The 25240-nt window shown below is 42.7% G+C and overlaps 1 protein-coding gene across 1 annotated transcript; it reads left to right on the top strand.

Moving 5' to 3' along the window:
• The first annotated feature begins 5262 nt into the window (after nt 1-5262).
• Nucleotides 5263-7467, top strand: Tex51 (testis expressed 51). The gene is made up of 6 exons (XM_047543854.1): nt 5263-5407; nt 5558-5632; nt 5845-5934; nt 6275-6358; nt 7246-7318; nt 7404-7467. Exons 1-6 carry the CDS (start codon nt 5263-5265, stop codon nt 7465-7467), a joined length of 531 nt encoding a protein of 176 aa, XP_047399810.1.
• Nucleotides 7468-25240: the final 17773 nt, after the last annotated feature.

Here is a 25240-nt window from a genome sequence, read left to right as displayed (position 1 = left end):
TGGAAAGATCTCCCATGTTCTTGGATAGGAAGAATTAATATTGTCAAAATGGCCATACTACCAAAAGTGCTATACAGATTCAATGCAATTCCAATTAAAATCCCAATGATGTACCTTACAGAAATAGAGCAAGAAATTATGAAATTAATCTGGAAGAATAAAAAACCCAGAATTGTTAAAGCAATCCTTCGCAGGAAAAATGAAGCAGGGGGTATTGCAATACCAGATCTTCAACTCTACTACAAAGCAATAGTAACAAAAACGGCATGGTATTGGTACCAAAATAGAAATGTGGATCAATGGTACAGAATAGAGGACATGGACACAAACCCAAATAAATACAATTTTCTCATACTAGACAAAGGGGCCAAAAATATGCAATGGAGAAAAGATAGCCTCTTCAACAAATGGTGCTGGGAGAATTGGAAATCCATATGCAACAGAATGAAACTAAACCCATATCTCTCACCATGCACGAAACTAAACTCAAAATGGATTAAGGACCTCGGAATCAGACCAGAGACCTTGCATCTTATAGAAGAAAAAGTAGGTCCAGAGCTTCAACATGTCGGCTTAGGACCAGACTTCCTCAACAGGACTTCAATAGCACAAGAAATAAAAGCAAGAATTAATAACTGGGATAGATTCAAACTAAATAGCTTTCTCTCAGCAAAGGAAACTATCAGCAATGTGAAGAAAGAGCCTGCAGAGTGGGAGAAAATCTTTGCCAATCATACTTCAGATAGAGCACTAATCTCCAGAATCTATAAAGAACTCAAAAAACTCTACACCAAGAATGCAAGTAATCCAATAGACAAATGGGCTAAGGAAATGAATAGACACTTCACAGAAGAAGATGTACAAACAATCAACAAACATATGGAAAAATGTTCAACATCTCTAGTAATAAGAGAAATGCAAATCAAAACCACCCTAAGATTCCATCTCACCCCAATTAGAATGGCGATTATCAAGAATACAAGCAACAACAGGTGTTGGCGAGGATGTGGGAAGAAAGGTACACTCATACATTGCTGGTGGGGCTGCAAATTAGTGCATCCACTCTGGAAAGCAGTATGGAGACTCCTTAGAAAACTTGGAATGGAACCACCTTTTGACCCAGCTATCCCACTCCTTGGCCTATACCCAAAGGATCTAAAATCAGCATATTACAGAGATACAGCCACATCAATGTTCATAACTGCTCAGTTCACAATAGCCAGATTGTGGAACCAACCTAGATGTCCTTCAATTGATGAATGGATAAAGAAACTGTGGTATATATATACAATGGAATATTACTCAGTCATAAAGAATGGTAAAATTATGGCATTTGCAGGCAAATGGATGAAATTGGAGAATATCATGCTAAGTGAGATAAACCAATCTCAAAAAACCAAAGGAAGAATGATATCGCTAATAAGTGGATGAGGACACATAATGGGGGGTGGGAAGTGTTAGTGTTAGGGTTGGAGTTGGGTTTAGGGAGGGGGGCAAGAATGGAGGAGGGAAGGACTGTATAGAGGGAAAAGAGGGGTGGGAGGGGTGGGAGGGGTGGGGGGAAGGGAAAAAATAACAGAATGAATCAAACATTACCCTATGTAAATTTATGATTACACAAATGGTATGCCTTTGCGCCATGTACAAATAGAGAAACAACATGTATCCCATTTGTGTACAACAATAAAAAAAAAAAAAAAAAAAAAAAAAAAGAAAACCCAAACATGGGCAAATCTGTAGTTGGGGGGGAAATAGGATGACTTCAAACACCAATTTTTCCAAAATAAGTGGTGATCCAGTTGTAAATTTTGTCTTGTTCTAGCAGAGAAGGATGATATGAAGAGACAGCAATCAGAATTGGGGGTGGGGGAGTCTGAAAACAGATTCTAAGGTGGAAACTGCTGTTTTGAATGTATTCCCCAAATTTCATGTGTTGGAAATTTAATTCCCATATTCATACATTAATGGTACTCAGAGGTGGGGCCTTAGGGAGGTGATGGGTCATAGGAGCTCCTCCCTCACGAATAGATTAGTCTACCGTAGATTAATGGATTATCAAGGGTGTGGCTTTGTTATAAAAGCAAGTTCTCTCTGGCTTGCTTGCTCTGTCTCTCCATGTAATGCCCTCCACCATACTACCATGCATCAAAAAGACTCTCACCAGATGCTGAGCAGATACCAGTGCAATGTTCCTGGACTTCCCAGCCTCCAGAACAGTGAATCAAATAAATTTCTATTCTTTATACATTACCCAGTCTCAGACATTTTCTTATAGCAACAGAAATGGACTAGGATAGGAATCTAAAGGAATTATTAAACTGGAGAGAATGTGCTTCTCTAAAAGAGAAGTTGATTTTTGTCTTCAAACCCTGTATGAGCTGCCCTAGGTATAGGTATTGAACATGCCCAAGTGACCAGAAGCACAAGATGCAATGTGATCTTTGGAAGACTCTAACACTCCAAAGTATCTAGAAATGGAAAAAGTTGTCTTTATTATTTAGCCCCCTAATTCTTTTCCCCAAAGCATATAACACACAATTGGGTTAAATTACAACTAACAGGATAAATCAGGGCAAATAAGCAGTGATTAAAAAAAAAATTCATGAGCTATCAGCAATAGGTAGGGGGTTGAATTTCAAAGATTGGCCCAATCAGCAGTCTCTATGATTCTCAATTTTGATGTCACTTCAAAGGGTTGGTATTACTTTCCCAATAGATGCTAAGGATGTGGAGATGAATTAGGATGGTATTAGACCAGGGACAAAAAACACCTGAATATTGTCATCTTTGCATGTTTCCCAAAGAAAAAGCACAAATTGAAAAAAGGAAAGACTCCAGCACAGTCTAGTACTTTAACCCTAAACATTAGCATGGAATTCTAGCAAGTATGACAGACACCATCCTACGTAAAATTCCTTTCACCTATGCATGTGTTTCCTGATAACCTAGTCCCACGCTCTCTAAAGACATTCTTACAATTCACCCCCAAAATTCCAAGCGAGTCTTGGACCTTACCACTCTCAATCTGTTAGAAAACTATAACTGCCAGAGAAAAGCAGAAGAGACCAAGCAAAATCAAATAATGCTGGGAAGGGAACCCAATGATTAGAAGGAGTTGACCTAATTGCCCACTGTAGACTTTCCTCCACCCAAGGAGATCTGGCTTGGGTTGTCTGTCATCCCAGGGCTTCCCTTGACTACTGCCCCTAGGAGTCCTCTCATCTCTGTGCAGGGTTCAAGTTAAGTCTCTTCATTTCCACACAATCATCTCTCTTTGATTTGCTCACTTAGTCGGAGCACATCCTCCAATAGCTTTTTGTAAAAAGGTAAAAGAGATTAGTTTTAACTTGCCTTGCTAGGAAGACATTAGTCATTCTTCCTCCTTGTTTGACATTTGACTGAGTATAGCATTTTAAGAAGGAAATACTTTTCTCAGAATGAAAAAGCATTACTTCATCAACTACTAACTTTCTATATTGATCTTGAGAACCCTGAAGACATATTAAGCACTTGGTCCTCTGTACCTAGTCTATTTCTTCTCTGTGCTTTGCTGGGTTTTTCTTATTCCTAGGGAGGGAAATGCCTTCTTGGTGGGGTTTTTCAATCTGTAAGTTCACATCTTTCACTTCTAAAGAATTTTTTCTTCTGTCATTTTTATTAGCTCCCTGTTCTCTCCTCCCATACCCAGGCTTTCTAGGGCAACCTCAGAGTTGATGGGAAGAAGAGGGAGAGCATTGTAAGCAGTAGGTTTTCATGCTGTATACCTCTGAACCCCACCCGGAACACTAGGAGTGGGAACACCTGCTTCTTCCAGTTGGATCCCATGGAACAAAGACCTTATTTTCCAGAGGCATTGCCTTAGTAGGAAAAATATGGGCACATTTCCTAAATCTTTGTCCAAACTGTCCAAAGTCAGGGGGAGAGCAATAGCTCAGGAGTACTCAGAACCACCCTCTCATTACAGAGCCCACCTGAATGATGCAAGCTTAATTTACCAGTTCAACTGCTATTCATTATAGCAAAACTTCATGCCTGCCCACCATATCCCTCTCCAAAAGAATTCCTTCCTGTGTACCCTTCTTACTCAATTTGTTATAAGTAATTTTTATTCCCTTCAGCTTTTTCCAGAACTTGTATTTGCTGAATCTCATAGATTATCTAATTTTAATATCTTTTTTTCTTAATTGCCATCTCTTATCTCTCTGTACTGATGTCTGAAACACTTTTGGAACTTTGTCTTCCAACAGATTTTTAAATTTTTCAATTTCTTCTATCATATTTTTAATCTCCAATAGCTCTTTGTTATCTGACTTTTTCTTTTACATAGCAAGCTCTTCTTGTCTGGAAGAGCAATATTTTGTTTATTTCATTGGAGTTCTAAGTTTTCTGCTTCCCATAATATCCTTTCCTTTTTCCTAAATTTTATGTTTACCTTTGATTAAATTCTTGATATAGTTTTTGTCATTCTCATTGAAAGCATTCCTCAAATGCCTGGTGGCCTTCAGCTGCCCATAATCTAGCCCAAGGCACTCACAAGATGATCAGAAGCGTGGCATGAAAGAGCAAAAACTGCCAGCTCAGGAGTGACAATGACAAAAATCCCACAAACTTTTTTTTTTTTTACTGACCAGAAGGAGTTTTGTTCTTCTTCAGTGCACATTGCACAAGAGAACTGCCCTACAGGTGACTTCATTCACACACTTCCATACACTGCTGGCTACAAATCTTTCTATACTGTCTGGCTACACAGTAACTGGAGGATCTGTCCAAGTCCCTGTGGCTTGGCAAGGTATAACGCAGCTGCCAGGTTTAATATGCCATGAAAAATGTATTTTCCATATGCCTCCTCCATGGTTGATCATTTCTATGTGGAAAAGCACAAAGACACTCAGAATATTTTAACCAGCTAAACTTCTTGCTGTGCTGCTCCTTCCTAAACTCTTGAATTCCTGTCCTGCTGAGCTATTTCTTACAAGATAAACTTAGTGAGCACCAATCACAAAGCCCCACAGCTATCTCAGGTCCTCATGAGAACCCTCCCCACCAAACATCAGTAACTCCATTTTCAGAGGAGTAACCACACACCAACGCTCCACTGGGGTCTGATATCAATGCCTAGTTTCACCCTAACTGACCATTACCTTAACCCACAGAATTTACTTTTGTTCTGCCAAGAGAATGTGGTTCCCAGGGGGACAGAGTACCAGCATTCCAGACGGAACTGCAGCCAGGTCAGTGTGCATACAGGGAAGACCCCAGAAGATGCTGTCTCTCCTGCTCATCTTTCTCCTGCCAATCACTGGTGGGAATACCTGCCTCCGCTGCTGGCCAGAGATGCCTGCCCTGCTGGACTATGACCTGAAGATTCTCTGGGGCACTTCGGCACCACCAGTAGAACTCTCCCAAAGCCTCCACTCCTTCTTCCTGGAGGAGAATGCTTCAATAACACCCTCATATCTTGGTGAGGCACTGACAGGATTCCAGAGTTCAGGACTCACTCCTTCACCTGAACTGGATAATACTCCCCTGACTTCCATCACCTATCTCTCATCCTTAGATAGGGACCATCTGGAAGAAGAAGCAGCCAAATTCTTTAACCAAGTAGACCAAGCCATTAAGAAATTACGAAATGGTGAGGAGACCAAGTGTCCCATGGCCCTGGAGTTTGGGTTGGCAATATCCCAACCTCCAAAGCATTCCCAGAGGACTTGCTTTGGTCCCAGGGTGGGAGATGGACACGGCATGACTCTGTGTCCTCTATGGAATTTTTTTGAAGACAGATGTGAAATTCCAACATGGAACAAGTTACACAACTGAGCACCCTTTCCCTTCTGCTCCAACCAGATAAATTGTCACTTTTGGAAGAGATTCATGTGCATAAGGGTCTCCTTGCTGAGAGACTGAATAAGAGATCAGAGGAGCTAAAGGAGAAGGGTGAGAGATGGGGCTACCCCTGCCCACTGCCCAACTCTTCACCCCCATGGAGACCCAAGGCCTGCAGAGTCCATTCTGCAGCCCCTCCCAGACTCTCCCCAGGAGCTCCAAACCCTGCCCACAGGCTGAGCACCTGCCACACCTTCCCCAGTTCCATGTCCTGCTCACACCCCCAATCCCTCCTGGCTCTGTCTGCTTCCCCAGCGCCTCAATTTCTCCACCATATCACCTTTCCGGGCAGCCTGCAATGAGTCCTGTGGTGAGTGTGCTTGGGTACTGGGTTTGAGTGAGGGACAAGGGCCCCTGGCTTCCTCTAAGGCTCTGCCCATCTCTCTCATAGACATCGACTCCACAATAGAGGTCACTGAGTGTGCCAACTGCAATACTCAGTTCTTGTCCTGCAATGACCCTGCTCTCTGCCCAGGTCAGTGGTCTCTGCCTTGTCCAGCCTTCCCTTTTCTGGCCCTTCACCCCAGGGGCTATTGTTGTTTCTGTCCATCTTTCTTCTCTGTCCAACTCAGAACTTTTCTTGTTTATCTTCCTCCTCCTGGGTGACAGTAGTGCCTTTAAGATTTCTTGACATCCACATGTCCAACTTTAGAGCCTGAGAGCCTGAGAGAAATCTACCTCTGAGTTATAGCAATCTTTCCTAAGTAGGTTTCCCTACCCCTCTTGGCCATATTTCACTATGCCACCAGAAAACACTTTCTCAAGAAGAAAATTCACCCATGATACTCCCTGTTTATAACTTTCAGATGCTCTAAATATCCCCCAGATAACATGCAACCTGCTTAGGAAGCCCCATGTTAGCTGTACCTGCTCATCTCCCACCACCCCAACAACCCAGTCACAACAAGCTGTGGACACTCTGGACAGATGGGCAGTTTCAAGCTTCCATCCCTGAACATGTCTTCACATGGAACACAGTTTTGCCTATGACCATTGGAAATGAACCTGTATTTATCTTTCACAGTGCCATTCAGAGGTCTTATTTTCTAAGCAATTTTCTGATAAGCTTCCCAACCTCCAGAGACTCATCATCCTTTCTCCCCATCCCATGAGCTGTCCTATTTCCCGTGGATAGATACCACACTGTAATTGTTTTCTTGTCCTCTTCCTAGAGAGCAGGGACCTTGTCTCATTGATCTCTTGAGGTATGCTGGGGACAGAGAAAGTGCTCAGTCAGGGTTTGCAAACAAGTGACTAAGTAGGTGAATGATAAAAGAAAGGAAAGATGTATGACCTTCTCTCAGAGCCCAGATGGTCCCTCCTGACCTTTAAACACCTGGCTCCCTGCTTTCACACCCCCAGCTAAGAACCTGAAGTCCTACCAGTGGGCCGTAATCCTCAGCATTGTGCTACTCATGGCCATAGCTGGAGTTGGGTGAGTGACTTCTGAAGCCCCAGCATCCCCAAGGAAGACTTCCTGATCCTTGACTGACCCATCTCCACTCTGTCTCCTGGCCCAGATGTTACCTTTTCTGGTTCAAGAGGAAGAAAAAGAAGGAAGCAGAAGAGGTACTGAGAGAGTAGACCCCTGCCAGGGGGATGAGCTGGGTGCCCTGAGGGTAGCAAGGCTTGGAAGCCCCAGTTCTGACCCCTGAGCATAGCAAGTTCATGGACCAGAACACAGGAGGGCCACACATCAGCCCCAAGCACACAGACACACCCAGGACCAGGAGCCCAGGATGCTTCCAGGCAGATTTGGCAGTGGGGACTCCAGCAGGAGGTAAGAGAAAACCAGGTCAGGGTGGAAACCCTGATTATTTTCTTTGCAGGGACAAGGCAACCACTCGTCTCATGGAAGTGAACAGAAGTCACAGCAGCTGCAGGTAGAAAGCTCAAAAACCTCCGATCTTGATAACTTTTCCTCTGACTCCTCCCACTGACAGCTCCAAAGTTCTGAGGCCCTAAAGACTGTCTCTCTAATGGTTTCCCTATACATATACCTTTGTAAATAATCCTTTAATTAAAATTTCATATTTGTATTCTAATTGACTGTGAATTCTGTCACCTGCTGGGACCAGGAATGAGAATAGATCATCTCCCACTCTGACCCTGTGACTGCCCTGTCTCTTCATTCAGAGTAGGATAGAAGAAATAAGAAACAGGTAGAAAGGAGACCTAAAAGAAGAACAAGAAACTAGGATTTTAATTCTGAAGTTCCACACATGTTTCCAGGCTTCTCATTCCCTAACCCAGTGTCTCTCCTAAACCTATTTTCGAATTCTTGGGAAATTTATAAATCTACTTGTGTACTACTAATTAACCTCCAATAAATTGATTAAGCAAAGAAAGATGTGTTATTTTCAGGAAACTATAATTTAGGGAATTTTCCATAGCTATTTATTGATCAGATAGCGAAGACTACATCAGCCTGAAGATCCTGAGACTGCTCAGACCACCAGAACCCAGTCTTGAAATCACCAGACTGATATTATTCCTGCATACCTTCCCTTAACTACCCCTCACCAAGTTTCCTTTAATAGAAAAGCAGGCAACCCTGAGACTGCATTTCTTTTTTAAAAATGATTTTTAATTTGTTCTAAATAGTTGTACATGACAGTAGAATGCATTTATACATTTTGATAATTCATACATAAATGGAGTATAATTTCTCATTTTTCTGATTGTACATATTGTAGGATCACACTGGTCATGCAGTCATGCATGCACATGAGGTAATAATGTCTATTTCACTCTACTATCCTTCCTACCCCCATACCTATTCCCCTTACTTTTACCTAATATAAAATAACTCTATTCTTCTCTAGTTGCTCCCCTTATTGTGAATTAGCATCTGCATATCAGAGAAAACATTCAATCTTTGGTTTTAGCTTCGATTCTCCCTTTAATGTGTATTCCTTGCTTCACCCCCAAAGTGTCTCTCTCTTGAGTATGTAGCTACTTTTCTCAATAAACCTCTGTCTATACCTGATGGGTGCATGCTGAAACTCTTTTTCACCATATAATCCAAGAAGCCAGATTCTCCTGAGTCAAGTTCTCCAGAAACTTCTAAGATATAACAATCCTCCTCCCAAGTGACCTACCACTCTCCTCCCCAGAAATACCTTCTTCTTTTTTTGTAGTCCCCAAAGCAGTAGCTTTAGAGGCCCATACAAGCCTCATCTAACTCTAGTACCAGAGATCAGGACAGAGGTGGCCTGGGTGCCTCAATGGGTTCCCATCCCTGGGCATGAAACAGAAGAGGCAAGATGCCAGTTAAGTCCTGGTCAAAAGAGGAGACTAGCAGGAGGCCATCAGAAAACAGTCTTCAATTCCCACCATCAGCAAGGCCACTGAGTACTATCCCAGATGTCCAAAGTGCACTACTAGCAAATGAAGTCCCCTGGTCTTGCCTGTGATGGGAGCTTTGTCACTTCCTATTCCATGTCCCTTCATGACCTTTTCCTTTTCAGGCCCCAAGACTGCCAGGCTAAATGGAACCCCATGCCTCTCCTCACTGACACTCCTTGCTCTCTTAGCCTGGTCCTAGTTCTGTCCTGAAACTAATCACAACCCTTCTGCAACCTGGAGGTCTGTGGAGTCCCTGAAGGCCCCTGCCAGATCCAGGACCTAGATCATCAGATCTGCTCCTGGGCACAGAAAGGAAGTGGGCCTGAGGCCAGAGCTGTGAATGAGCAGCAAGCCTGGACTCCTATCTTGGTTGCAAAATAGGGCCCTGGGTGCTCCCCTCTGAGTCTCAGGTTTTTCATCTGAGCATGAGAATGAGGGATGACATTTTAGTCAGGTGATGTGCCCTGACTCTGGAACCCACTGATTCATATTTTCTACCCAATATTTGTTCATGGCATAAGTCTCAATTCAAAGTACTTGCTCCCTTCCCTCCTTCAGTGTTCCTCCTTCAACAATACCGTACTGGGGACCCCCAGCCAGGCCCCTAAAATAAGTCTTCTTGTCTCCAATGCCCTGCTAGGGCTCCCTCCTTGGAGCCCATGGCTGAACCTAGAAGCAGGCCTGCTTCAGTATCCCCATTATGTAGTAAGGACTTCTCTTGGGCATGGCTCAGGTCCTGCTAGACACCCAAGAGGAAATGGAAAGGGACAGCAAATTACAGTCAAGGCAGGGACACTGTGTCAGGCATAGCAGCAAGTGGGTACCCACTCCAGATATCTTACCCAGCTGTGGATCCAGGACCCAAGAAGGCTTCCCCAAGGTGGTGTCTTGAACCTGTATGATTGTCTAGGGAAGAGCAGAAAGGGAGAAACCAAGAGTTCATCACTGCAGGGGAACAGAGGTACAGAAACCTCCAGTATTTCAAGAAATTCCAAAGTACAGGGCATGGCTGAAGGAAGGGGCACAGGTGAGAGAAGAAACCTGAGGTCCAAAGGAAGTCAGAAGGGTCCACTGAGTTCAAGTATCACAGGTGGGCAGGGAGGCCAAGGAGGGGAGTGAGAGAATGGTGTGATAACCATTATGGCCAGGCCAGAGTTCACCAGGCACTGGCTTGACTCCAAGACAGAGAAAGCTGCTGGTCACCCAGGACATAGAGAAGACAGATGCTCATGATGATGATGATGTTTGCTTATTTGTCTTTAAATTGGGACCTAGGTCATTTCTTAAAGTATCCAGGGTGATTGTTTTCTGATTCATACAGTAAAAATAGAAAACTCTGGGCATAGTTTATATGAAGTATGAGTTGTGTTTGTCTATGTGTCTATGTGTCTATATGCATGCATTTCATATCAACAGAATCTTTATCATATGTGGGCATATTTGCATGAGAACCAAACATTGAGTTTTGCAGGAGTAGAAAGATTAAGGAATTTGGAGTCAGATAAAAATATAGACTTGCTCAAAACATAGGCTCTGGAGGCCTTCAGCTTCTGGCTATGATAGAGTAGCTTAGCAAATCAACACAACTGGCAAAGGGAACTAGAAATAAAATGCACTAAAAGAAAACATCAAAACAAAAAGTTAAAGCATCAGAAGAAGGTAGGTCCCAAGCATCCAATGTCTTGGAGAGAAGGGGAGCTCAGGATGTACCCAGAGTTTCCCTCTGCACAGGCCAGTTTACAATAGCACAGGGAAGAGGCTGCAGAGATTGGGTTTTGATAACCTTGAAATTGGAAGGAGCTTTCAGCAATCATGGGACCACAGAGTCAAAACTTATAATTATAGCTTGCCAAGATAGAATATGAGGAATCTAGATCTGAAAGTTAGAAGATACTGAAAAGTAAACAAATACCCTGCATGTCTTTCCTCCCCAACCCTCAAGACATGTACCCACTCTCATGCAGCATAGGACTACAGACAAAGAAACAAAGAGAAAAGTGTCCAAAATGCAATTTATCAGAGATTTGTATACTGGATAAACAAGTATTGAAGTTCATGGCCCACATAGGAAGGTGCATAAATACTCCGGGGTATTAATGGGGAAGCCTGTCCTCTAAAAGTAGGATGCACCAGAGGCAGGCCAATCCCTACAAAGAATGAAACTCAGCCTCAAAACACCTCAGCCCTGACAAAATTCATTGCACTGCTGAAGGATAGAGTGGAAACTTTCAGAGGAAAATATCATGTAGACCCACTACTACATTTGATTCACAATGACCAGCATCCAAACAAATATTCATAGGCATACCAAAAAATCAGGGTCACGAGAGAATTAAAAAAAAAAAAAAAAAGACCATAGAGACAAACTTACAAGTGATAGGTACATTGTAGTTGACTAATGCATTCAAAATTATTTAAGATATTTTTCCAATAAATGACACTGGAGCAATTGGAAATTCATAGGCAAAGATGAGTTTTGACTTAAGTCCTACATATTATATAAATAACCAACACAAAATGGATCATGGATTTATATGCAAAGCATAAAAACCAGGACAAGGCAAACAATTATTATAGTTAATACCATAAGAATAACCCATGGAAGGAAATATTGGAGAACTGGACATTATCAAAATTGGAAACATTCACCCTGCAAAAGATGCTGTTAAGAAGATAAAAAGACCGACTTGAGACTAGGAGGAAAAGAACTTCAAACCACATATCCGACAAAAGACTAAAATGTAGACCATACAAAGGACTCTCAAAACTCAACAATAAAAGTCAAATGATCCAGTTAGACAGTGGGCAAAAGACAGGAAGAGACATTCCACAGAATACAATAGATAAGTGGTAATTAAACACATGAAAAGAGGTGTAACATCATTAGCCACCAGCAAAATGCAAACGTAAACCACAGTGACACACCAGTAACACACTTACTAAAGTGTCTACTGCCTCAGCGGGCATTGGAGGGTCCACTAATATTGGATGAACAACATCTATCTGTACAGTGTTACTTGGTACCCTTAACAAAGATAGTACCATGTGCTGGTGAGTAGAGAGAGCAAGTGGATCCTCATATATTGCTGGAGGGAACATAAAACAGTGGAGCCATTTGGGGTGTGTTTGGTGGGGAGCACATGTGTGTCTGTGTCCCAGAGTTCACAGATTTCTGGGAGATTTCCTTGACAGGGCTTCAAAGTGACCCTCTTTTCCATCAATGGGCAGATGCCACCAATATCCCTGAATGTGAGAATTTCTTAATATATGGCCCTGTTTCAGGACTGGAAGTGTTCTTGTATATATCCAAGCCTTTTCACTAGATGAGTTATTTGAATCCATTGGTCAATTCATACAAACAGATGTCAAATTGATCAAGGAAGGGGACAGCAAGGAGAGATGCCTGATCACAATACATTGACCCCCTGGTTTTGGATGAGACAAAAATTCCTACAGATTTCTTCCCAGGGAGGGTGCCAGGCCCAATCTGTGGCTCATAGTCCAGTGAGGAATGGAGCTAAGGATGATCTCTCCAGTCTCAGACAATCTTGAAGTCTGTCTTTGCTGTTTATTTAGATCACAGTCACGTTGTTCCTCTTCCTGCTGTCCACCCCAGTTTTAAGCATGGCAGAACACTGACCTAGAATCCCCTCACCCAATTCCTGAGGACTCATGTACTCCATTCCCAAGATCTGGAAGCAAATAGACCCTATAGTCAGTACCAGATCTTCAACCCAGACAGGAATTTCTGAGCCCCTATATGTCACCCAAAGCCAATGCTGGATGGGTAGCTGCAGAAGGGAGGTACCCACTCCTAATTCCAATACTTGGCTACATGTTAACCTGGGTCTGCTAAGTGACAATGAGCTTTCCAACTTCCCCACTACCTACTTCCTGGAGGAAGCCACACACTCCTGCCTGCCCTGACACCTGTCACAGAAGACATCATTGTGTACCTGATGGGCCAATTCCCATTCACTGTGGTGGCTCTGTCACCTTGTTGGGCTGAACTCTTTCCTGGATTTCCTTGATCTGGATGCTTCTGATTGGGTAAGCTATAGGAGATATTTTGCATATCTGGAGGACAGAAATTCAGCAGTGACTAACTTGTTTCCATGTTCAGAAGTTTGGAGCAGGCACTTTTGTATCTCACACATGTTGTCCCTGGTTGATGACTTACCTCATTGGCATGGGATGGCAAAGGATAATAGCTGGCTACTTTACCTTTTTTCTGGTCTCCTGACAGCCTAAGGGTTTATTCAGGTCTGTGACAAAGGCCACCAGCCTCTGCAGCAGGACACACACACATCACCAAGGTTGGCAGGATTAGGAATGGACACTGATTTTGGTCTTTCCTTGGGGAATCCAGCTTGTCCTCGCTCACCCTGACCTCCTCCCAAGGACTTCAACCTCTGTCATCAGACATTAAGACAACTGGTTGACAGAGATGGCTCAACTAGCTCCCACAATTGTGGAAGATTGTGACCTACAGCAGTTGAACTCTGGTTGAGTCCTAGATGACATGTGCTTAAACCCAACACCAATCTACCCACGCATGGAAAGACTCATCAGTGAAGTCTCTCACTAAAGGTTAGTCTAGCTGGGGCCTGCACCTATGGCTTCCAAAGTTCATTTTCTCTGTAAACCCCAACCAGTCCTATGAATTAAAACATACTCTTTTTCCCTATACCTCTATTCTGGATCCAGTGTACCCTCCCCATGCCCTGCTTCCACTATCAGTTCTTTGCACACACATTTTCTACCAAATGGGTCAGGTCACACCTCCGTGCACATTAACTGTGCCTTCCTGAAACCTCTTGGAGGGCAATGACCTCTTGTTTGCTGAGTTTACTTGTGCCAGGAACAACCAGAGAACTTTCACTAATGTTGTCACCTAATCCCTGCCACCACAGCTCCATGCAAATGATTGCTCTTTTACCCCTGATTTAAAAGTGAGGAAAAGGCTTATAAATATAAAATGACACTGTCACACAAGGAGGAAGGGGCAGGGTTTGGCTCTAACCCAGGTCTGTCCACCTGCCTGAACCACCCAGAAAGTTTCCTTCCAAAGTTGTGCTGGGGCTTTTGACTGGTTTTCCCCAAGATTTTTAGCTGCAATCTTTAGGCCAGCTCTTAGATTCCTTTATAGATGACTGAGCCAATCCATTACTCGTACACTAGTTAGCTTCTCTCTGACACTTAGAGGGGAGTGGTGGCCATTTGGATATAGCATCCCTTCCCATATGGGTAGTTGTCACCTGGGATGAAACTCCACAGACCAAGCATTGACTCCCCTAAAGAAGGCTGGAATCCCAGAGGGATCTGGGATCAGCTTGAAAGGATGGTCAGGAAAGGCCTCTGCTGGGAACTGACATGTAACTTGAGATCTGAAGGGTGAGATGTCAGCCAAGAATGGGGCCAGAGATGAGTCTTCCCAGCCAAGGACATGTCATGGGCAGGGGTCCTGAAGCAGGAAATGTTGTGGCCTACAGGAGGAACAATCTATATGACTGGTGGTGCATAGTGGGCAAGGAAGTATTGGGGATCTGAAGACAACACCCCAAAGTAAGATGACTTGGGCCTCAAAAGTAGCCTCAAAATTAAAGTCTGAGTCTGACTTCCTCTCTTTGTATTTCCTGCTCCCCCTTTTGCCCCAAGGCAAACTACAGAAATCAGAATTTCTCTGGTCCAAGGTGCATCATGGAAACTAGAACCCCTTTCCCCTAGTAAGTCATAAAGCCTGATAATACCCTCAGATCTCCTCTGCTTTTCTGTCTTGGAGCCAGCTATAAAGAAATCCTCTGGCCAACCTTGTCTAATAGCAGGTCATAAAACCCTAGGTCCAAGGAGGTCCTGCCCTATATCTGGAAGGAAAGAATGCTGCACAAAGAGGTCTAGAGGAATCCAAACAGACAGCCTTGATGGGTTTTCCCCTTCAGTCTGTTACCCTTTTGTCTAATCACACCTCTTCATGGCCTATTCTTCATTGAACCTAAGTATAAAAATAGGGAGATTTCTCTATATCTCTGAGTCTGTTCTAACTCTGCCATGTGCATAATACTTGTTAAATAAATTTTTATGCTTTTCTTTTGCTAACCTGTCTTTTGGTACAGAGGTGTCAGACATGGCCCTTATGATGGGTGAGTTAGGGTATCACACCTTTATTTTACTGCAAGGTTAAGAGGAAAGGAGGGGGAGGCCAGAGTCCAGAAAATGCAGAGTTTGGGGCCATGTTGGGAAGTTGGGCTTTTGTATGTGAGTTGAGAAGGCACTAAAGGAATATAAGCAGAAAACAATGATCTATCTGAGTTATGCTTTAAATGTCTGATGGTAGAAATATGGTGGGACTCCCTGAAGACCACTAAAGAAGAGTCACCTTCCTTTTTCTGACCTACACAATACTCTGAACACATGTCCCTGTGGTCCCAGGATACCCCAGCACAATGTGAACCACCTCCTCATCAATCAGGTGTCTAGAGAGCAAGTCATTCAGGATTCGAGTTGATGGACAGGAAATTTCAATTATTGTAAATTTTAAAAAATCTACATGTGTTAGCATCCTTCTGGCTGAGGTTCTGTGGATCCAGAATGCTCCAAAGAAGAATTGGTAATATGAACATATTCATACAAAAAATCACTACTAAAGGGTTATCTGGTTTCCAATGGAAGATTGGACATATTTATCTAATTTTGCTACCTCCTGAAACTTCATTAAAACAATATTAAAAAAATTTTTAATCATAAATTCATAGGCACAGGAGAACAAGAGAGAAGATAGCAGCAATTAAACTTTAGTAGCTGGAGGTTACTGAATTAGCAGACCTGAGAGCCAAATCAGAAGCCAGCAATATGGAATAAGGAGATCCATCCAAACTATGCTGCAGAATCCTGAAAGTCAGACTCACCCAAGTTTCCATCAGCCTTGCTGCAGGCAGCAAAAAAGTGGGCAAGGAAAACAATAAAACTCTGATGATAAGTCAACCGTCAGTTATTACCACCATGCAGGGGCAGCTTGGAACAACAGTAATGATCAAGTTTTCCTCCCCTCCAGGGTTGACCACTCCCCCGACACCAGGCATCACTGCTCAAATGTCTCAGGAACCAGCAGCCCCAGAACGCTCTGTACTGCCAGCAGGCAAGGGTGAGGCTAAAAGGAAGGTCTGTGAAGCCCTTCCCCAACCCATGCCTCTGGATCTGCCCCACTTCCACCTCTGCAGAAGCAGGTCGCTAGGTGACTGTACATATACATGAGCAATGATTAATGCAGAGGCCTCTAGCCCTCTGTGTCCAGAATGCTGGCAGCAGGACTCTGAACGTCATATTAGACCAGCTCTTTTTATTTTCTGTAATCTGATGTTGACACATGGGTTACTGCTGATTCTAGAAGGACCACCTCTCCTAGGTCTAGCTAATTTCTAGAGATTGCAAACAATTGGTTTGGCTGATGGCTTTCAATTGCAAACCAACCAGTACAGATTCCTCATCCCCAACACAAAACAACAGAATACCACTTTAGAATATTCTTTATTGGACTCCCACATTTCAGACCCGTGTCCTTCTATCACCATACTGTCAGGGCCAAGTGCCAGCATGGGTCAGCCCTATGCCACTGAGATCGCTGAGCCTGGACTACTCATTCCTGACCTGCTGTCCCCAACTCCCCATTCTTTCCCACACAAGCCACAATAAAATTTCTTGCTCACATTCTCACCTTGTCCCTTCTGCCTCCTGACTATCTTTGGAGCTTCCCCATGTGGCCCTGCATTTCATGCCATGTCTTCTGTTTCCAAGAAACTGAGTATAAAACACCTCTTCTTTCATGACAGTCACTTCAATGTCTGCATGTCTTACTACACCTGATGAAAGCAATTCTCAGTTACTCTTAAAACAATCGGTACAGTGAACACAATGGTTTAGTTCCAGATGGACCCCTTATATGTTCCTAGGCAACTCTTGGCTCCCTAATCAGGTCCAACAGATAGCTGCCAGTGCCTGAGAAGGCACCACTGCCTGTGGGTACGTCCACACCTAGACAGCTGCACCACAGCCCCGTCTCTGCCTGATGTTGCCACAGCCTCCTCCACTCCCTCTGCCTCAAGATCAACCCTCGTGCTTCCCATTGGCACAACTAATGTTGTGGCATGCCCTTTTCTCTTCAGATCTGTTAAGTCTAACAAATTATCATTTCAATGCCTCTCATTTCTCAATCTGTTGTCCTCACCAAACCCAAAGATAACAAGACCCATGTTTTGTTTTGGTTTTGATGTTTTGTTTTGTTTTGTTTTGTTTTGTTTTGTTTTGTTTTGTTTTGGTACTGGGGATTGAACCCAGGGTACTTTACCACTGAGCTTCATCCCCATCCTTCCCCCTTTGAGACAGGGTTTCATTAAGATGCTTAGGGCCTCACTAAATTGATGAGACTGACCTCTAACTTGTGATCCTCCTGCATCAAACTCCCATGTCACTAGGATTATAGGTGTGCACCACCACACCCAGATAAGATCCATATTTTAATCAACCCTCCATACAGTAACTAAAAGACTTTTCTTTCTAGACTCTACCCAGCCCAAGAAGGAAAACCCAAAGACACTGTGGTCCAGTGCTCCCCAATCCTCAGACTTTTATTGCTTGTTAGGCTCCCACTTTTTATCATGAACAGATAATCAGGCAGGATTAAAAAGAAAAAAAACTTTTTTGAAAAGGTTATAATTAATACCTTCAGAGATAAGATAAAAATACATTCATGAAACAAGAAGAGGATATCACTTAAAAGAGGGAAACAAAGCAAACAAAAAAAGGGAAATTGAAAACACAATAACAAAACTGAAAAATGTCAATATAAATGTTGGGGGTGGAGGAGTTAAGAAGATCTCCAAGAAATTAGAGACAAAGACAAGTGCTATAGAATAAGAAAGAAAGAATAAAATTAGTGGACATCCAATATGTAAATAAGAGAAATTTCAGAAAGCTAGAAAAGAAAAAAAAACAGAAAATGAAATTAGTTAGGAAACTTTCCCCAAAATGAAGTTCATAAATTGCTATATTAAAGGTTTATTCATCATACCAATATGACAGATGAAAACATAGGTGGTTACCTACATAGGTGGCTACCTTTTTTTGGGGGGGGGTACCTTTTAGTGCATACAAAACATCATAACCAAATGGTTTTGAACTTCTTAGCAGCATCCTTGAAGGACTGCCTTCAAAATTCTGAAAGGAAATTTATTGCTATCCTAGATCTCTGTATTCGACCAAACCATCATATATCTGGGGAACAAAATCATTTTCAGATCTGTAATTTTCAAAGAAATATAAATTGAGTGGACCCTCTTTTGAGAAATTATTGGAGGATGTGTTCTGAAGAAATTACCAGAAATTTAAAAAGAAACCCAAGCAAGAATTTTTTTAAAGTGACCTAAAATAGGAGAGAGGCAATTAAGGTTCCAAGATAAATGATGCAGCAAATATAGAAGACACCCACTCCATATCAGAGCAGAGTGACTGCAAGACAGGCACATTGATGGCTGTTATCACCAAGATCCCCACCACCATCTCGTTCACCTCCAAAGCACCTGGTCTACTCAGGTCCAGAGTGTGGGTTTGCTGATCTGGTCCACCTGGCAATGACATCCTGCACTCTCCATCTCAGCCCACATGAGGATGTCCTGCTTTGACTAGTGCCCAGAGCTGGAGCCATCCTTGAGTTTTCACCCTAACATAGAGTAGTGGGAAGATAAAAATCATTTTCCAAACTCCCCTAAAATGTGCAAACCAGCAGTACCCAGAAGTTATTGCGTTCAGTTATTACAAAAGACAGTTCCTTCCCTCCTGTACATTCTGCCCACTGTTAAATATTAAAGTTTCCACAAATTGAGTTTAATGATCTAATTGGCTTTTATTATCGACTCGTGAATCAGGTGGCATCCATCTATGAAACAGAAAGGCTCTCTGCTGGACTGAGCAGAGTAGGTGGGCTTTATAGGCAGAAAAAGCTGAAGAAAGCAAAAACAACTGCCGAAAGTGGAGCGGTCATTTCGAAGTTACTTTCTTTGTGAGAGTGATTTTCTTATCATGCTAACTCAGGGTGACAGGGTCTGTTTTTACTGGTTGTCAGGAATCTCCTGGGGTGTTTTTGGAAAATTATAAAATTGGCTCAAAATCTTGGTTTGGTGACATAGCACCTGGCATGAATGACTGCATTCTGATTTTGTCTGGACTGTCAGGCTTAGTGCAGGAGCTTCATCTAAAACAGTGGCCTCCCATAAATGTCTTCACACCAACCTCTCCAGGCCACCAGGAGAAGGTACCATGAAAGCCAGATACACTTAACCGAACACACAGCCACACTCTGAACACTCAGTTCAGAAGGGCCCAGTTAAACTCTTACGTGGAGTTCTGTCTCCTCCCTCACTGGTATCAGGGAAAGACAGGGACAGTAGTTGTGTAGATCACAACCAGCTGATAGAAAAAGTCAGTGGGGCCCAGGAAGTCAGCAGCACAGTCTGACCATCTCAGCATCAAGCACTGGGGAAAACCAATTAGACGCAAAGTGTGTGGTTTTGTGGTCCCTCACTCCACCCCCACCTTCTTGGTTTGCTTTCAGAAACTTGACTGAGATAAGGATGTGGCAGTTAGGCTAGCTCTGGTGCCTCCTTGTTTCTCAGACTGGGTTGTCCACAAAGGGACCATTCTCTGGGCGAGCATGGCTCTGCTGTTCTGTGGCTCTGCAGACCAGTTCACACTCCAGCCTGGTCCATGCATAGAAAACCCTCCATCCACCAGCCATATCACCAGGCTTCCCCAATATCCCAGGCTCTGAGGCTCTTGCATTGCCAATCCTTGGGCAATCTCACCTTATTAGAACTCCTCCTGGACCTGGGCATTCTCTATCCATCATTCCTACGGTCTTTCCACAATGTCCCAGCTTCCAGGAACTCATCAGCTCTGGAAATCCAGGCAGGCAGCAGAGTCAGGGGACACACATTAGCTTGTCCAACTACAATGCCCATGCTCATTCCAGAAACTGACAGAAGATATAGGAAAAATACTAGAAACAGTTGCTATAATTTGGTAAGAAGAAAATACAGTCAGCTCTCCATATCTACAGATTACAGATTCAACCAACAGAAATTTCAACCAGAGATGAAAAATTTTGGGGAAAAAAATGCATCTATACTGAAGGATGCAGAAACTGGGTCTTTTTGTCATTATTCCCTACACAATACACTGTAGCAGCTATTTATCTTACATTTATATTGTATCAGGTACTATAGTAATCTAGTTTAAAGTATAGGAAAGGATTTGCATTGTTTATATGCAAATAGAGTCAGGTGTCCCTTAAAGGAATGCATTCTGACAAATGCATTATTTGGCAATTTTGTCATTGGGTACTTACCCAAACTAAGATGGTACAATGTCACTAGGTGAGACAATCTTATGGTATTCCTGTCATATATGCAGCCTGTTGTTGACTAAAATTTAGTTTGCTGTTTTTAAATTTTGTATAACAGAACTACACAGTTGTGTTCTGTTGGGTCTGATTTCTTTTTGCTTAATATTATATTTGAAGATTCATCTATGTTTTGTATCTGTGTATCTCTGATGTATCCATTTTCATCGTTGTGTAGTAGTCCATTGTATAAGTATAGGATGTTTGTTTTCAATATTTAGTGTTGATAGACATTTGAGTTGTTAAAAGTGTCTGTCTTCATTTTTAAGCATGTATTCCAATGCATAAGTAAACAGTTTTGTAGGTTATACAATCATGGGCTCATAATCATGACATTTTGGTCAATGACAAATAGCTTATAGGAAGGTGGAGCCAGGATTATATCACCACATGATGTCATAGCCATTGCAGTTTATGTAAGTACACTCTGATGTTTGCACAATGATGAAACCACCAAATGGCATATTTCTCAGAATATTTTCCACCACTAAGCACAGCATGCTTGTACTATGCTAATTTATATAAGATACTTGAGTATCTTCAGATTTTTATATTCATAGGGATCACCCATAGATACAGATAAAAAGCAAGGATTAAATTACTTAATCTAATCAAGACCTAATTTGAGAACTAAAAGGATTAAGGAAAGAACTAGAATCAGGTGGGTTGATAAATTCATAAGCCACTTATGACCCAACTTGAGTTAGCTGGTGTATTTGTCAGCTTTCTGTTACCAAAATTAGATATCTGGGGCAATTAACTTATAAAGAGAAAGCATCCTTTTAGCTCACAGTTCTGGTGTTTCCAGTCCAAGATCAAGTGCCCTCGTTGCTGGGGACTTGTGGTGACAAGGAGGGACATCATGGAGCAAACTGCTCACCTTACAAACAGAAAACAGAGAAGGAGGAAAAGATCAGGATCCTATAACCTCCTTTGGGGGCACAACCCCAGTGCCTAAGGACTTCCCACTAAGTCCCGTCTCCTACAAGTTCCACCACCTCTCCATAGGGTCAGCCTGGGGACCAAGCCTTTAACACATGGGCTTTGAGGGAACACTACCCATATTCGAGCCACAGCAGGTGGAAGGAGGGAATTGTGTACATGGGCCAGTGGGCAGCAGGAGGGCACTCTGGGCATGGGTAGAGCATATTCCTTCCATCCCACCACAATAAGCCCACTTAAATTTAACTTTGTTTAAATACATGGTCTGGCATAAGATTTAATGATTCCATTTTCTAAAGAGTATTTAAAATTATAATTTTCATTAAAAGAATGTTTATTGAGGTCCAATAAGTCTGTTGCATATGTGGGGAATATTTTTAATTTAACAAATCAAATCTCCCTTTTGTAGCTCAAAACACTGGCAATAATTGTCTGATGGCAGCTTTATGATACTGTAATGGAGACAGGACATCAAGTCTATAGTAGGCATTTTACAGTTAACAACATTGCCTGTAGTTAGAAAAGCTGATCAAGAGGAAAGAATGTTTGTTATTCCCATAATTGAAAAGAACAAGGCACATTCCATCTTCATTTAAGGGGAATGATTCTGTTGGATATTTATGTGAAGCGGTCATCATTCTTTTTTATTATTCTCTCAGAACAGCTTAAGGGTCTCAGATTAGAGTGTTGAGAAGCCAAGTGAAAAATCAAACATGAATGCTTGCTCCAGGACTGAGGGCCATGGATTACTCTGCTTCAACTACATCCCATTTTGAGTTTCTTTAACTGTTGCTCCCATTGCCTCCACTCAACCCAGTTCCCTGGTAATTATTTTGCTGTTGTTGTTTACCACTTGTTCTTGCTTGAAGGAAGGTGTATCAGTCAGCTATTGCTGCATAACAAAACCCAGTCATTTAAAGCAACAGTCACTGATCACCACTCAGATGTCTGCTGGTTAATTGGGAGAGTGAGTGAATCTAAGATGGACTTGGTTAAGCTGAGGGTCTGATTGGGTTTGACTTCTCCCTGTGAGTTACATTCAAGTCTCTTTCAGGAAGGGATAGCAGCTTCCCCATGGAAGATGAAGTTAAATGAAGATGTCAAGAAGGTGAACCCAAGACCATCAGTACTTTTTAGGCCTGTACTCATCTTTTCTTTGCCAACATCCCATTGGTCAATACAAGTCACATAACAAAAGTTAGCAAACATCCCTGGAGTTAATTGAAAAATGAATTATCTCTAGTAAAAGAAGGAAAACAGTGAATAGTTCCCAAATAATAATCTAAGCCAACACAATCTGCCCATCACTTACTTTGCACATACTAAATACTTGCATGACTTTCCCAAGACACCCCAGAAGCCTCAGGTTCACATCTCCTCTTTATCAGAGACCAAGGGCGATGACTTGTCCAGAAAAATTTATAAAATTTACTGATACAGAGAAAACATTGCCATCAGAGACTATCCTTTGATTAGGGGATTGGTCTATTGCCTACCCATCTTTCTCCATGACTCTTTGCTCCACCCTGGGGAAGGTTTTTCCTTTTCCATCATCCTCCATGAATCAAATGCATGAGAGCAGTGGATAATCTGTCCTTTCAGAGCCCTTGACAATTTTCCCTGCCTGGAGCAAATAGAAGTCAGAAATCTTCCCATTCTAAACCATCTCCATCTCTTTCAGGCCAAACTAGCACACAAATGCCAACAGAATCTTTCAAACTCAAGATTTTCCATGCACTTGATTCCAGTTACCTCCATATGCCAACAACAATATCCATATTCTTTTTCTGAGGCCTGCCTTGCTCTGTAGACTTAATGCTGTATACTTTGGAAGAATCAGACTTCTGTGAGACCCCTCCCCTCACCTTCAGCATGTAAGTAGACCTTTTATCCATCTGAAGAGCTATATAAAGTGTTAACTTGGTGTTTTTAGAAGTTTGGCAAAGCTGTATCTTACTTTGAGAAGCTTTTACCCTGGATTGTTAAAATTGAGAAATTGTAACACTGTCTAAGAATTTCTGGACTTTCCATATTCCCTTTCAGTTCTGTTGACAAGCTGGCCCATTCTATCCTGAGCTTTTCCCTTCCTCGTGGCAGCTTGTCAAATGCAGCCAATATACAAAGGTAGATATTGAGGAGTCCCCGGCATGGCAGAGTTACACTGTGAGGCAAACAGTTCATCATGGAACATAGAAGGGAGTAGTATAAGTACCCAGACACAGGGACCTTCTCCAAAAAGGTGACACCAAGGTGGACTCTTTGAAGATAAGCAGGAGTTAGTCTGCTAAGGAAAAGAAGGAAGGGATGAGCAATGGAAAGCACAGCACAACAGCACAAAGAGGTGGCAGCTGGGACATTCAGAGAAACTGTCACATGTTTAAATCAACAAAGTCAATGTTGACTGAGGGTCAGACCAGGCCTACACTAGACTAGGATGGAGAAGTCAGCCCTGGTCTCAAGGAGCTTGCCAACTAATTGAAAAGGAAGAGTGACCAAGACATCATTTTACTCTTAGAGGAAGGCAGGAGGTCAGAGGGAACCCAAGTAAGGGGGTTTTCCCCAGAGAGCACACTCTCAGGTCAGTCTTGCAAGAAGAGTAGTACAAGGGGCCTGTTTTAGTCAGCTTTTTCACTGCTGTGACTAAAGGACCTGACCAGCACAACTGTAGAAGAGGAAAAGTTTATTTGGGGGCTCACAGTTTCAGAGGTCTCAATCCATACACAATTAACTCCATCCCTCAGGGCTGGAGGTAAGCTTGAACACCATGGCAAAAGAGTGTAGTGGAAGGAAGCAGCTCACATGATGATCAGAAAGCAGAGGGAGAGCCTACTCACCAGATACAAAATATATACCACAAAGCAGGCCCCTAATGCCCACCTCCTCCAGTCACACCTTACCAGTCTTCAGTTATCACTCAGTTAATCTCTATCAGGGGATTAAATCACTGATTGGGTTAAGGTTTTCATAACCCGATCATTTCTTCTCTGAATCTTCTTACATCATCTCACATGTGAGCTTTTGGGGGACACCACATCTACACCATAACAGGGACCAAGCAGAGGGGGCTGTAAAGGTACCAGGCAGCAGGAGCTGCACAAATGCCCAAGGGTTTACCCTACCTGGGGTCAGCAGGGAGGGTCAGTGCGTGCATGTATATGAATATGTGTGTCTCTGTGCCTGTGTGTGCCAGTGTAAACGTGTATCTGTGAATGTATGTGAATATATATGTCCTTGTATTTGTGAATGTATGTGCAAGGATACTTGTGTGTGTGTGTGTGTGTGAATGTATGTTTCTCATACCACATGAGGTATGCATTTCTGTGCCTGCATGCGTGAGTGTGTGTGTATCTGTGTTAGTGCATGTGCATCTGTGAGTGTGCACATGCATGCCTTTGTGTGTCTCAGGCAGAGGGGCTACTAACTGCAGTAAGCCCAGAAAGGTGGGCAGAGCAAGGCTAAACAGGGAACTTGTGCCCTGGAGATTAAACACAATCCAGGAGGCCATGGGACTGCCCTCAGGACTTCGTTAAGAGAGAGTGTGCTCCACCCACATGCATACTCACAATGTAGCAGGAGGGTTGAGGTCAACAGAAGGGTCCACTGGCATACACAGATAAC

Source organism: Sciurus carolinensis, chromosome 3 (genome assembly GCF_902686445.1).
Source record: "Sciurus carolinensis chromosome 3, mSciCar1.2, whole genome shotgun sequence".
NCBI classification, from domain to species: domain Eukaryota; kingdom Metazoa; phylum Chordata; class Mammalia; order Rodentia; family Sciuridae; genus Sciurus; species Sciurus carolinensis.
Note: the sequence above shows the minus strand (reverse complement) of the source record. Positions and strands in the feature narration are given on the sequence as shown.

Bases quoted from the DNA above. Each gene is read 5' to 3' on its own strand.
- Tex51 (XM_047543854.1), top strand. From the start codon at position 5,263: ATGCTGTCTCTCCTGCTCATCTTTCTCCTGCCAATCACTGGTGGGAAT. The intron at 5,633-5,844 runs GTGAGGAGACCA...TGCTCCAACCAG, and splicing joins CATTAAGAAATTACGAAATG to ATAAATTGTCACTTTTGGAA. The intron at 7,319-7,403 runs GTGAGTGACTTC...CTCCTGGCCCAG, and splicing joins ATGGCCATAGCTGGAGTTGG to ATGTTACCTTTTCTGGTTCA.